Source organism: Anomaloglossus baeobatrachus, chromosome 5 (assembly GCF_048569485.1).
Source record: "Anomaloglossus baeobatrachus isolate aAnoBae1 chromosome 5, aAnoBae1.hap1, whole genome shotgun sequence".
In the NCBI taxonomy this organism is placed as follows: Eukaryota; Metazoa; Chordata; class Amphibia; order Anura; family Aromobatidae; genus Anomaloglossus; species Anomaloglossus baeobatrachus.
The window spans coordinates 329,382,747-329,398,380 of NC_134357.1; the positions used below are offsets into that span (position 1 = coordinate 329,382,747).

General features: G+C 44.8%; 1 protein-coding gene across 1 annotated transcript in view; it reads right to left on the bottom strand.

Annotated features, from left to right (window-relative positions):
• Positions 1 to 15,634, bottom strand: part of LOC142310070 (BPI fold-containing family B member 4-like) — a 126,321-nt gene that overhangs the window by 17,147 nt on the left and 93,540 nt on the right. Inside the window, exons 8-10 of the mRNA XM_075347538.1 lie at positions 12,539 to 12,724; positions 5,160 to 5,213; positions 3,502 to 3,672 (exon numbers count right to left, since the gene is read on the bottom strand). Of these exons, the coding sequence (XP_075203653.1) occupies positions 3,502 to 3,672; positions 5,160 to 5,213; positions 12,539 to 12,724 (411 nt within the window). The remainder of the gene's footprint in view (positions 1 to 3,501; positions 3,673 to 5,159; positions 5,214 to 12,538; positions 12,725 to 15,634) is intronic.

The window sequence follows — 15,634 nt, forward strand, 5'->3', positions numbered from 1 at the left end:
AAAGTAACTGACATATTTATACCAGTATTTGTAGAGCACTCACATTATAAAAGGTAATGTATCAGCTAGAGAAAAGCGGCTCATACAAAATTCAAATCGGGATTTTTACAGGAGATTCGATTTGCATAGCAGTTATTCTCCGCAAATTGAGTCTCACCAGAGCATAATAAGCTTAAGATGTAAAAACTAAAATAAAAGAGTTTATACTCAACTTACAGCCAGGGGCATAATGATTGTGGTTGCAGAGGTCATGTGTGCATAACCTGGATGTGCGTCTGAGGGCGCACATCTAGCTGAAATCCATTGCAGCACAGTGACCTATTGGGTCCCGGCACTGCAATGCAAACTGCTAGCAGCTGACATTGTTGTGCATGTAACCGGGGGAGCATGACAGTGATGTAATATCCATGGTGTACACCTCGATGTAAGCTGACAGCCACTGCACGCTGGATACAGAGGACGCCACACGATGTGGGAGCGGAGGGAGGTGAGTAGAGTTTTTTTTCTTTTTCTTTATGCATTACAGACAGAACAGGGATTGGGACTGTATATACTAGAAAGGGGCCCCCGAATTAGATTGTGCTCAGGATGGGGACATATTTACCAGGAAATGGCCTAGGATGGGGGACATTAGTATAGGATGGGGTACAATATTACATAATGAAGGGGAGGGAGAGCAACTCATATGTCTTTCTAAGTTTTAGAAAGCTGCAAGGGCTCATACATCTGTCCACATAAGTGGAGAGTTCCAGACACAAACTTTGCACTGGGGCCCATTGCACTTTAGTTACGCCACTGTTTCCAGCCCCTCCTTTCCTTACTGTCACCTGTCCGGTGCTTATTGAATGGTCAGGATTTTCATCTACGTGGCCCATGATGGTTCTGTGTAAGTGCATGTAAGAAAATGATTAGTGATGAGCAAGCACTACCGTGCTTGGGTACTTGTAATGAGTAGTTGGATGGTCGGATGGGCAAGTTTCAAGCACCTGATATAATGGAAGTCAATGAGGAACTCAAGCATTTTTACAGAAGACTTCTCAAAAAAATGATTGAGTTTGATATTGACTTCCATTATACATGGTTCTTAAGTAGGGCCAATGCGAGCAACTAACTGCTCCTTGTGAATACCAAACACCCGAGCAGGGAAGTCCTCGCTCATCACTAATCATATCATGACAAGCGCCATGACCTTGCATGTGCATGGGCAGAAACATTCCAGGCCTCATAAGAACCAGAAGTCTTGGAAAAGTGTTAAAAGGTGTGAGCAGTGGTGATAAAAAGATGTGAAAAGGACTAGACAGGTAACAATGAGGAGCAAAAGTGCCAGAGAGCTGAGCGGTAAGATGAGTATAAGTATTTTATTTTTTATCCTTTTTGATGGTGTTTTATGGATTAGTTGTATGGCAGCCAGCAGCCGCCATTTCACTTGTATCCGCACAGAATCGAGTTACAAAAACATCTGCATGTTGTCAAATGCAAATATTTGTAGTACTCAAGTAGAATTGATTTCCAAATAACACATTCTCTCATCTTTGTAGTATTATGCATGGGCAACACATTATATTGGACTACCACTTTAGAATGGTCTCTCCAATGGGATCTTAGGACATCAGTTTTTAGGATGATTTAAGTCTCCAGCAGTTGCACCAATCAAATATTTATGGCACAAAGCAAAGCGTTAATATGTCCACAGTATAGCAGAACTCTTGTTTGGGGATGCTTTCTCTTACATTCTCTATTCTTAGATTTTTTTCTTGTAAATCTCAGTGAACTACAGAGTTTATCCTATTTCCATTATTGATGCTAATTTTAACCTTTTTGTTTCCAAAGAGCCATCCACAGTGGGACTAATCTATTTGAATGCAGAGACTGAGTTTTCGCAGGGTGTTTGCATGGTGATTGTCACGATTCCTCTGGGCACAGCATATTGCCTTTGGAGATGCTCTGCTGCACTTTCCTGTGTTACTAGCTAGTAGTGTGTTTGACAGCACAGGATTCCATGTTGATGCTGATTACTCAGATGTCCCACCTTCCTGGTAATTGCTCAGGCTTCTTTACTGAGCATGCTCGCCTAGGACATCGCCAGTTGTATTTTCTGGTTCTGCAGTTGTGCTGTTGGTGTATGTCTCTGTTCTGATCTTTGTTCTCTGACCCCGTAATGTGTAGTTCTCCAAAACACTTTGCTTCACTGTCACTCAAGTCACAGTGAATAGACATCTTAAAAGACTAAGGCTGTGTGCACATTTTGAGTATTTTCAGCCGATTTGTCTGCACCAAAAACAGAGTTTTGTCATAAAAAACTCTACTTACCATACTTATCTTTTTACCTGCGTTTTTACAGCATTTATTTTCCATGCGCATGAATGGGTGAAAAAAGGTTGATATAATTGACATGCTCCATGCTACTGAAAAAACATTTTCAATATGCAAATTCACAAGGAAAAAATACGCAACCTGTGCATGAGAGTTCAGAAATCTCATTCACTTTTCTGGTACTGTAAAATGCCAAGTTATTTTACCCTTACAAAATGTACAAACAAAATGAGGCTGATCTGCAGCATGCGACAGGACTTTATTTTTGCCCTGTACTTGTCGCGAATCATGCTTTTTTTTTCATCAGTACACAAGTAGAAACTGCAGAACGGCCAGGGTCACTCAAGCGTATAAATCAGACGAGTGTAATCCGATTAAAAAATCGAAGTGCACGCGGCCCAATGTTATTCAATGATACAGGTCAGATCTGTATGTTTTTCCTCAGCTGAATCGGGCTGAGGGTATAAAATTGCAGCATGCTGCGATTGGCAGCATATCTCGGATCACGTGCAGTGTGAGTGTGAACATCAGACTGCACGTGGATGTGATTTGAGTGCTGTCCGATATACGCCGAGACAGACTATGGAGAAGATGGAGAAATTAATTTCTCCATCTTCTCTACACCTGTGCTTCAATTTTCGCATGCAAGAGAATTGGATCACAGTAGAATAACACTCGGATCACGCTTGCAGCGTTTGAGCAGCGGGTCATTAGCTCTCGCTACTGATGCTACATGCTACTGTGACCCCGGCCTTAGCCTCATGAGAACTCAGCCTAAGGCTATGTGTGCACGTTGCGTAAATACATGCAGTTACGCTGCGCTTTGTAGCGCAGCGTAACTGCATGCGTCCTGCATCCCCTGCACAGTCTATGGAGATTGTGCAGGGGCCGTGCACACGTGGCGTCTTAGAGTGCAGCGCTTCGGCTGCTGCCCGAAGTGCGCGTTCTAAGAAGTGACATGTCACTTCTTCCGTGCGCTTTGCCGGCAGCTCCTGCTCTGTCTATGGCAGGAGCTGCAGGCAGAACGCATGGAATCAGCATTTTTTTTTTTCTCTATGGACATTTTTTGCAGCGATTTGAAGTGCACGTGTGCTCTTCAGATCGCTGCAGAAATTTCTGCAGGGCTAGTACGCAACGTGCGCACATAGCCTAAGAAGTGAAATTTGCAACAAGAAAAGTCTTACTTACAACTCCAAGGACACAGACTGAGGTTTGTGTGGAATCTTCATTGCAGACCAGAATTTCGGTTTTGACAAGTAATGTCACAACACCTTTTTTATCCTGCAGTTTAACAACTGGAGGGCCAGGAACAGTAATCTTTAATAATAATGGCCTTTCTTCTCTATACATAGCGGACACCTATATTGGAAAGACAAAGATGAGCCAAATGCACATTATGTGCTATTAGACAAATATTTGAGAGACATACAAAAAGGAGTTAATTATAAAGCATGAAGACCTAATTTCTTTTTACTCTATGCAACTTGTATTACCATAAGTTTAAGTAGTATTAATTCAATGACTTCTTAGATCTTAGACACCCATAAGAAAACATTACAATATTCTCAATACCTTAAAACCCAAATAAATGTTTTGAAATTTACATGTCAGGTTCAATTTCTAGTTTTGACTTCTAGGCTGTATATTTAATGTTATGTAACAATTATTCAGTGAAAGTGTGCCGCCCCCGTGCCACCAGCAGGGCTGCTCGGATCTGGATCCGCAGTGTGGCTCGAGGGATTCTACCGGACGCGGGGGTCGCGCGGACACTTCAAATAAAAGGGGACGTATTTGTATGGGATTTGCCGTAAACTATCTGTGACGCCACCCACGGTGTGTGGTGAAATGTAGCACCACCGCTGCTGTTGTGGGGCACCCAGGGGCGTTGGGATGGCAGCTGGATGTTAACCCCTCCGTGGGTAGGGATGGATACCCCGGTGCCTAGTGTCTCTATGCTGAGGATAGTGACTGCAGGGGCCGGCGCGCCCGGTCAGACCGGGGAATGTTAGTTTACTCATGATTGAATAAATCACACAAGTGCAATGGTAAACCAAGGTGCTTGTGGCCGGCCGCCGCGGCCGGGTGTATCTGGTCCCACACCCGGGCTGATGGTCTGTGTCACTTTTCTCTGCACTGTGTTTTTGGTATGTTGGACTTCCCAGTGTGAAACACCGGAGTCCGCTCCCGGTCCTTTTGTTGGGAGCCTTGCCCGCTGACGCTGAACCTTGGCATCTACCGGGCCCTGGCGGATGCCCTATCCCCCGCGGTGGGTGGTTGTCTGCTTTTGGGACTTTGGTTGGGACAGGACCTATAATCCTGCCTTCTATTGGTTAATTAGCTAGACCGTTGGTTCCGGTCCTGGCTTCAGGGTCCAAGTACCCCCTCTGTGCACGGTTTCCGGGTCGGTTCTCCGGTGTCGGTACCAGCGGACTTCAACCCTGTCCAGGTCCACCTCGGATCTCCAGCAGCCGTCTTCCCATCTCCTGACAGACACGGACCACCGTCTGCCACCTAGCCAGTACGCCGGGGCTCCAACCCCGACGCCTTTCCTTTCTGACTCAACACTTCACTAAACTGCCACCTTTTGAACTTCAACTTTCCTCTCCTGCTTCAGACTTTCAACTCCTGCTTTTCCCACCTTGGATTCTCTAGACCCCTAGGTGGGCGTTCTCCATCCGCCTGGTCCCGCCCACTGGTGTGTCTTTCTTACCCTGGGGGGATGACTAGGGTTTGGTTGGCTAGATGTAACCCGGTGAGGGAAGGTGTTATGTGGGGGCCTGTTCTATGTGACTACCTGGTTTTGCCAGGGCGTCACAAAAGCATAACTTATTAGTGTTTCTTCCTACCTTTGGAATTATTCCACCGAGAACCGTTGTAGTAAGTGGTGGAATCCCTGGTACCTGTATGTGACAAATGGCCAGTTAATTAGTGTTAAATAAAAAATATTCTTATAAGCAATTTAAATAAAGCTAAAAATGTCCACATCACTTCAAGTATACTACAACAGATGTAAGCACATCAAGTTTGTCTACTTTTTCTGCTTCATTGATGGTTCAGAACAGAGATGTCATCGCACCCTGGGCCTAACTGTGATTTGCCTGATGCTGCGAGCAGTGGCAGGTTTCGCTGGACAGCATCAAGGGAGAACACTCAAACTGGTTGAATCACAAACTAGGGATATGTACACACAACGTTTTTTTGAGGCAGGGTAACCAGCCAAGATTTTCAATAGGAAGACTATTCAGGAAAGGCCGGCATTGTATTTCCAAAATCATCATTTTTATAATTGTATAATTTCTTAGGTCACTTCCTGAGTGCAGTTGTATATTTTTTTAGCATTTTAAAATTAGTTTTGGGGCATCTTCTCAATTGTAATTTTACATTTATTTTTTTTAAACTCCAATATATACTGAAGAAACCACTAACTGTTTTTGTAGCAAATATGACCCCCACAGAGTCTAATGCCTGCTTTACACGGTATGATCGATTGTGCGATTTCACGATCGATCGTACCCGCCCCCGTCGTTTGTGCGTCACGGGCAAGTGATTGCCCGTGGTGCACAAAGTCGTTAAACCCCTGTCACATGTACTTACCTCCCGTGCGACGTCGCTAAAGGCGGCGAACATCCACTTCCTGAAGTGGGAGGGATGTTCGGCGTCACAGCGACGTCACACGGCGGCCGGCCAATAGAAGCGGAGAGGCGGAGATGCGGCCGGCCCACCTCCTTCCTTCCGCATAGCCAGCGGGAGATGCGGGACGCAGGTAAGCGATGTTCATCGTTCCCGTGGTGTCACACGGAGCGACGTGTGATGCCACGGGAACGATGAACAACCGGCGCCATGATTTTTAAACAATTTTATGAAACCTAGCGACGAGTACACGACTCACGATTTGTGAGCGATACTGCGTCGCTAGGAGGTGTCACATAGGCCGACGTCGCAAGCGATGCCGGATATGCGTCACAAAAACCGTGAACGACGATCTATCGCACGATAGATCGTCTCGTGCAAAGTCCCCTTGAGTCTCTACATCATCAAGTCTGTTCTTTGGTCATGTTGTAACACAGCTGTCCTGGGTATCCCAGGCTCTGTTTCCTTCACCTAGGTCTGCTGCCCTCTAATGTGCTCCACGTTGGGGCTTGCAGGTTACCTGGATATCTTTAGTAGTTAGCGATTTCTTTTTTATATATTGGAGTTTAAAAAAAATGTAAAATGCCAATTAAGAAGATGCCCAAAAGCAGTTTTAAAATCCATTAGGGCTCACAATCTAGATTCCCTATCAGTTATATTTTGGGAACCTGGGAGGAAATCAGAGAACCCAGAGTAAACCCATAGAAACATGGGAAGAATATACAAAATGCTACCAATAGTCATGTAATCACTTCCAGGACTCCTTCGTTACACTGAAAATAAATCTTGGTTGTATGTTTAAGGTCATTGTTGTGCTGCAGAACAAATTGTGATCCAATCAGACGCCTCCCTGATTATATTATGTCAGAGCTGGGTAAAATGCAGTCCATGGGCCACAAGTGGCCATCTAGCTGTTCCAGTCCAGCTCGCAGACCAAGACAGCCAAAGGGCTGAAAATAGTGGTCCACAGGCCACACCATGCTCTCCCCCACTCGTCATCATCGCTCAATGCCTTACATTGCCACCTAAAATCACTATCCACAGCCTCAGGATGTAGATAGTGGGAATACATTGGTGGAAGCGAAGGTGGCTCCTTCTTCCACCAATCAGCTTGTGTGACTAACACAGTGATGATGTGTGGAGACCAAAGCAAAATGCTGGAGGAATGGGAGCAGGGTGAGTATAAGTGGTTTTGTATATGTGTATAGGATGTGTGCATGTGTATTGGGGCATATGTGAGGGCTTATTCTGTAAAAAGAAAGGCTATGTAAGGGCTCATGCTATATATAGAGGACTATGTGGGGGCTAATAGTGTATATAGGTAAATTATGTAAATGTGGGGACTCACTGCATATATGGAGCCCATGTGGGGGCTCACATTGTATGTAGGGGGCAATGTGAAGACCCATACTGTATACAGGGGGCTACGTAGGGTCCCATACTATATATAGGTAGACTATGTGCAGACAATACTGTATATAGGTAGATTATGTATGGTCTAATACTGTATATAGGGGGTTATGTGGGGTCTTATACTGTATATAAGGGGATATGTGGGGGCTCATACTGTAAATAGGCGGCTATATAAGGGTTCATCCTGTATATAAGGGGCTATGCTAAGGGGCTATGCGAGAGCTCATACTGTAAATAGGTTGACTATGTGTGGGTTTATTCTGTAAATAGGGGGACTGTGTGTGGACTCATACTATGTATAGAAGAAATGAGTGGGGGATCATACTGTAAATAAGGGGACTGTGTGGGGGCTTATACTGTATATAGAGGGACTGTGTGAGCTTAAACTTTATATACGGGCACTGTGTGGGCTTATACTGCAAATTGGGGTATAGAAGTATGCTGTGGATAAAGAAGCGCAGATAGAGTCTTATCTGGTGGGATATGATAAGACAAACAGGTAGGGTACTCACCTGTAGAAGTTGTGCCAGTCACAACTCCTACAAACATTAAGGAATAACGTTTGGAACTCCATTCTATGTCTAAACTGGGTGCAAAAAACCTAAAAAACATCACTATGGGGAGATAAGGTATGCACACCAGTGACTATGGAAGGGGAATACATGGAATAGCAGAAACTGCTGTGTGAATACTGACATGAAAAATTCAATAGCTATTTGTAAGAATGAAATGTGAAAAATGGAACCTGCATTACTGCCATGAATATATGAATAAAGAGAAATTTAGCTACTGAATTGATCAATGCAGAAGAGCCCCAACACTACGCCAAAGTATTTCTCTACGTTGGGGTCCCTAGCTTGTGTGTGTCCTCTCATGCAGTTAAAAAACTTACCGTGTATGGGACGCTGAGACCCAGGCTATATATGCGTATAATGTGGATTGGCAATAGGTGTGTATGGGGAGGGTTCACAAACGAAAAACTACTAACATTAAGGAATAACGTTTGGAACTCCATTCTATGTCTGAACTGGGTGCAAAAAACCTAAAAAACATCACTATGGGGAGATAAGGTATGCACACCAGTGACTATGGAAGGGGAATACATGGAATAGCAGAAACTGCTGTGTGAATACTGACATGAAAAATTCAATAGCTATTTGTAAGAATGAAATGTGAAAAATGGAACCTGCATTACTGCCATGAATATATGAATAAAGAGAAATTTAGCTACTGAATTGATCAATGCAGAAGAGCCCCAACACTACGCCAAAGTATTTCTCTACGTTGGGGTCCCTAGCTTGTGTGTGTCCTCTCATGCAGTTAAAAAACTTACCGTGTATGGGACGCTGAGACCCAGGCTATATATGCGTATAATGTGGATTGGCAATAGGTGTGTATGGGGAGGGTTCACAAACGAAAAACTACTAACATTAAGGAATAACGTTTGGAACTCCATTCTATGTCTGAACTGGGTGCAAAAAACCTAAAAAACATCACTATGGGGAGATAAGGTATGCACACCAGTGACTATGGAAGGGGAATACATGGAATAGCAGAAACTGCTGTGTGAATACTGACATGAAAAATTCAATAGCTATTTGTAAGAATGAAATGTGAAAAATGGAACCTGCATTACTGCCATGAATATATGAATAAAGAGAAATTTAGCTACTGAATTGATCAATGCAGAAGAGCCCCAACACTACGCCAAAGTATTTCTCTACGTTGGGGTCCCTAGCTTGTGTGTGTCCTCTCATGCAGTTAAAAAACTTACCGTGTATGGGACGCTGAGACCCAGGCTATATATGGAACTCCATTCTATGTCTGAACTGGGTGCAAAAAACCTAAAAAACATCACTATGGGGAGATAAGGTATGCACACCAGTGACTATGGAAGGGGAATACATGGAATAGCAGAACTGCTGTATTATTCATATATTCATGGCAGTAATGCAGGTTCCATTTTTCACATTTCATTCTTACAAATAGCTATTGAATTTTTCATGTCAGTATTCACACAGCAGTTTCTGCTATTCCATGTATTCCCCTTCCATAGTCACTGGTGTGCATACCTTATCTCCCCATAGTGATGTTTTTTAGGTTTTTTGCACCCAGTTCAGACATAGAATGGAGTTCCAAACGTTATTCCTTAATGTTAGTAGTTTTTCGTTTGTGAACCCTCCCCATACACACCTATTGCCAATCCACATTATACGCATATATAGCCTGGGTCTCAGCGTCCCATACACGGTAAGTTTTTTAACTGCATGAGAGGACACACACAAGCTAGGGACCCCAACGTAGAGAAATACTTTGGCGTAGTGTTGGGGCTCTTCTGCATTGATCAATTCAGTAGCTAAATTTCTCTTTATTCATATATTCATGGCAGTAATGCAGGTTCCATTTTTCACATTTCATTCTTACAAATAGCTATTGAATTTTTCATGTCAGTATTCACACAGCAGTTTCTGCTATTCCATGTATTCCCCTTCCATAGTCACTGGTGTGCATACCTTATCTCCCCATAGTGATGTTTTTTAGGTTTTTTGCACCCAGTTCAGACATAGAATGGAGTTCCAAACGTTATTCCTTAATGTTAGTAGTTTTTCGTTTGTGAACCCTCCCCATACACACCTATTGCCAATCCACATTATACGCATATATAGCCTGGGTCTCAGCGTCCCATACACGGTAAGTTTTTTAACTGCATGAGAGGACACACACAAGCTAGGGACCCCAACGTAGAGAAATACTTTGGCGTAGTGTTGGGGCTCTTCTGCATTGATCAATTCAGTAGCTAAATTTCTCTTTATTCATATATTCATGGCAGTAATGCAGGTTCCATTTTTCACATTTCATTCTTACAAATAGCTATTGAATTTTTCATGTCAGTATTCACACAGCAGTTTCTGCTATTCCATGTATTCCCCTTCCATAGTCACTGGTGTGCATACCTTATCTCCCCATAGTGATGTTTTTTAGGTTTTTTGCACCCAGTTCAGACATAGAATGGAGTTCCAAACGTTATTCCTTAATGTTAGTAGTTTTTCGTTTGTGAACCCTCCCCATACACACCTATTGCCAATCCACATTATACGCATATATAGCCTGGGTCTCAGCGTCCCATACACGGTAAGTTTTTTAACTGCATGAGAGGACACACACAAGCTAGGGACCCCAACGTAGAGAAATACTTTGGCGTAGTGTTGGGGCTCTTCTGCATTGATCAATTCAGTAGCTAAATTTCTCTTTATTCATATATTCATGGCAGTAATGCAGGTTCCATTTTTCACATTTCATTCTTACAAATAGCTATTGAATTTTTCATGTCAGTATTCACACAGCAGTTTCTGCTATTCCATGTATTCCCCTTCCATAGTCACTGGTGTGCATACCTTATCTCCCCATAGTGATGTTTTTTAGGTTTTTTGCACCCAGTTCAGACATAGAATGGAGTTCCAAACGTTATTCCTTAATGTTAGTAGTTTTTCGTTTGTGAACCCTCCCCATACACACCTATTGCCAATCCACATTATACGCATATATAGCCTTGGTCTCAGCGTCCCATACACGGTAAGTTTTTTAACTGCATGAGAGGACACACACAAGCTAGGGACCCCAACGTAGAGAAATACTTTGGCGTAGTGTTGGGGCTCTTCTGCATTGATCAATTCAGTAGCTAAATTTCTCTTTATTCATATATTCATGGCAGTAATGCAGGTTCCATTTTTCACATTTCATTCTTACAAATAGCTATTGAATTTTTCATGTCAGTATTCACACAGCAGTTTCTGCTATTCCATGTATTCCCCTTCCATAGTCACTGGTGTGCATACCTTATCTCCCCATAGTGATGTTTTTTAGGTTTTTTGCACCCAGTTCAGACATAGAATGGAGTTCCAAACGTTATTCCTTAATGTTAGTAGTTTTTCGTTTGTGAACCCTCCCCATACACACCTATTGCCAATCCACATTATACGCATATATAGCCTGGGTCTCAGCGTCCCATACACGGTAAGTTTTTTAACTGCATGAGAGGACACACACAAGCTAGGGACCCCAACGTAGAGAAATACTTTGGCGTAGTGTTGGGGCTCTTCTGCATTGATCAATTCAGTAGCTAAATTTCTCTTTATTCATATATTCATGGCAGTAATGCAGGTTCCATTTTTCACATTTCATTCTTACAAATAGCTATTGAATTTTTCATGTCAGTATTCACACAGCAGTTTCTGCTATTCCATGTATTCCCCTTCCATAGTCACTGGTGTGCATACCTTATCTCCCCATACAACTCCTACAAAGGCATAAAATGGCATCTGCTGCAGCCCCGAAGTAACGTGTTACAGATGTGAAGGAAGGAAACCGGGATATGCCGTGCTGACAAACATCCAGAAGTTGATTAATTTCTCTTTTATTAACTCAGGTCCACTCGTTTCGGAGGACACAGGCTCCTTCTTCAGGACAATTATTATAGAAAGGTTAAGGAGGTTAAGGTTGATTTTTTTTCTATAATAATTGTCCTGAAGAAGGAGGCTGCATCCTCCGAAACACATAGACCTGAGTTAATAAAAGAGAAATTAATCAACTTCTTGATGTTTGATGTCAGCGCGGCATATTCCGGTTTCCTTCCTTCACATATAAAACTGTAAATTGGGGGACAGTGTAGGGATGTGCATATACTGTATATAAGGAATGTGTGTGGACTCACACTGTATATAGAGAGGGCTGTGATTGGGCTCACACTGTATATAGAGGGACTATGTGGGGGTTCATACTGTAAATAGGGGGACTGTCTGTGGCTTATACTGTATATAGAGGCTCTTTGGAGGGTCATACTTTATATAGGGGCTATGTGTGGACTCCCTGGGGGGTGGGGGAATCAGATCAGGACTGATCAAGAGCATGGCCAGGAAGGAGACTCAGGCATCTCCACAATCAGGAGTATTCATGATATTTGGCATATCATAGCGCCTCCTAGCATGAATGACAGCTTTGTAGCTCCAGTTCCCACTATCCCAAAATCATTGTGACAATAGGCTCGTTAGACAGAGTATTTAATAATAAATATATAAATGCTGGTTGGTGGCAGGGCATGTGGGACCTGACAGGTTCCCTTTAAATAGCAATTAGAATAAAACTAGGGCTCTGATTTATCATTGCAATTTCTAAATGTACTCACATCTCCATTTGTTAATTCAATGTCCATCAGGCCCTCTTTTTGCAGGGCAGTTAAAACAGATCCCAGGAAATTGGCAGAAAGACCGAGTTGAGATTCAGATGCTTCTCTCATTGGTGGCAAAACTATTTGCTCATTGTTTCCAAGAGGATAATCAATAAGGCCACCTCCCAGCTGACTTACCACTGTCTATGAGAAAATAAATATCCTTTAGAAGAACATCACTATATTTCACTTTTTAAAGATTAAACACGACGACTCCAGATTTCACAATAAAACATGCTTATATAATTAAATAGATCTCTTAGACCTGATGAGGCCGGTGTACTTACTTTTAAAATCCATTTCAGAATACTTGTATATTGTAAAAATGCTAAGTCAAATATCAGTATAAACCAATTCTGCTACGGATTTTCAATGTAAATACATGAGCTTCATCAGGTCTAATAATGCACTTAGGTAAATAACCTCTTCTGGGAGGAAGGGGTTTGAAAGTTACCTAGGGCATACCGAATGCAATAAATTCTATGTGTTTGTTTTAGGGCCGCTTTACACGCTGCGATCTTGCTAGCGAGATCACTAGCGTGCGTACCCGCCCCCATCGTTTGTGCGTCAAGGGCAAATTGCTGCCCCTGGCGCACAAAATCGGGGGAATAGGGAGGGATGTCACCGATTAGTGATTTTGAACGTTTTTGCAACAATTCAAAATCGCTCATAGGTGTCACACGCAACGACATGGCTAACGCGGCCGGATGTGCGTCATAAATTCCGTGACCCCAACGACATCGCTTTAGCGATGTCGTAGTGTGTAAAGCGGCCTTTAGACTTCATCGGTAAACTATATTACCCTATACTGAAGGAGAACTGTAAAGAGATATGTAACGGGGTGCCAGGGGTGCCTCGGGGATTGTAGTAGTGGCCCCTTTTTCTATCAGGCCAACCCCCGGCTCCGCCGTCACTATTGGGACAGGGGATTGTTCTGTGGGGCAGAGTGTGGTGGAAAAGAGCATACTTTCAGCCGCAGGAAGACTCTTCAGGCAGGGATCAGATAAACCAAATGACATCTTTATTGCACAGAGTTTCACAGACAGCTCAATGCACGGATTTTGTAGCGCACGGTCACAATTCCTGTCCGGGGAAATCTTTCCTTGTTGTCTCCTCTAGTGGGGATGTGCCCGGCTACTCCACTTCACCTAGGCTCCCACTCCGGCTAACACAGACTGGACCCACACCAATTCTGCTTCACCCTTGAGGACACTTCTTCTCTTCTTTCCTTCTTTCTTTCTTTCTTTCTTTCTGCCCACTCAGCTCCACACTCTGCCCCTGGCTGTTCCTTCTCCCCCGTCCCGGAATCAACTGCCTTCCTCACACACACACTTCTCTCCCTTCCCCCTAAGCTGCCGGCTCCTCCTCCCTCCTGCACAGTTTCTATGGGGACAGCCGTCCCACCCGGCCACTAGGGGAACCCAGCTATACAGTACAATTACAATAAAACATCAACATAAAACATCAACAGCTTTGTCTACCCCAGCGGGGGTATCTTCAGGGGGAAACACTGCACTTCTTTGTAAGGGGTCTGCCCACCCCTTACATTCCTCCCTTCTTTCTGCCTAAGCCTCCCGGCAAGGCTCGAACCTGTAAAACACAATTTAGCAGCAAGGCAAACTTTGGATAAAACTTTAAAACCTTCATAAACAAAGTCAACCCCTGAGCGCACAAGTTCTGCGCCCGGAGTCCCTCCGGGGAGCTCCCGGTCTTTGTAGACAGTGTGCCCGGAGGCCGTTACAGCACTCCCGGTCTTGGCTGGTCTTCTGCCCGGAGGTTTTCACAGCACTCCCGGTCTTTGTAGGTAGGAGTACAAACAGTAAAGTCTCCGTTAACAACACAGAGGGAGCCCCTGGCTCAGTCCAGCATCAGGCTCCTTCCGGGCTCGGTAGCTTAAACATGGTTACAAACTGTGGAACTTTTTCCGGCTCTTTTAACAATGCCGGTACTCAACACAAACAGGTCCATTACCTCCGGTCATTGCGGGTCACACGGGGTGGTAAGCACGCTGCCATTCGGCCCGCTGAGCCCTCACATAATCAGATAGGGACTGACCTGGCAAGCGGCGCAAACTCCGGAACGGTTCGTAGTTGTCTGGTGGTTCTGGCGCCTCTGTCTCCGGTTTTGCCTCTTCAACCCCCGACGGGGGTGACGGGGTCGCTGAACGGGACGGCTGGGAACTACCCACGACGATCACCGGGTGTGTGACCATGCTCTGGTGGATCGCTAACACCGCCGGTGTCCCCTTTTCTGGGTCAGCACTCAGTCCTGTCATGACTTCTGGCGACACCGCCAGCGTGTTTCTCGGCCGGGAAATCTCAGCCAGCACCGGTCTCTGTTGTGTACGTCTCCGGTACTGACACTCTTCCCATTCGATCTCTTGCTGCCACTGTGCGGCCTCTTGTGCAGTGGGCATCCGGGTCACTCCTACCACAAATAGGCCCCGGCATCCCACTTCTCTCCAGAACTTCACCTTTTCTCCCGGGTACAGCGTATGAAGGCGCTGTGGTAAACCCTCAGTGTCCAGGTTAACCCGGTTGTAGAAGAAATGGTCACCGGTCTCTTCGTCCTCAATGAATCCATAGCCCTCCGCCTGATTGAATTTGACCACGGTGCCAACGGTGCACTGCCGATCAAACTCGTCGCTAAGGGGACCGGCCATCATCTCGCGGGCCACGGTCTCGGCCAGTAACCTTTCCTGCACCGGATCGGGTTCAGGCGGTGGGGACTTTCGCTGAGTCAGGGGTGTCGGCTTCACCGGCTCCCAAAAGAATCCCCACTCATCTTCTTCTAGCTCCCGGGCAGGTTGCTCTTCCGGGGCCGGAACTGCTGTGTGGGTTGGAGGTCTCTGGGTTGGCGTTTCTTGCAATGGCGCCGGGACAGGTGGAGATGCTGTGGAAGGTGGAGGCGGGCCTTCTTTTCCCGCTCTTGGATACACTCCACCCCCAGTCTCGCACATTAAATCGACCTGGCCGAGGCGGCTCTTCTTTTTTCCTGTAACGCCGCCCACTTCACATGTCTTCAGCATCATCCTGGGGCCAGCACCTCCCCTCT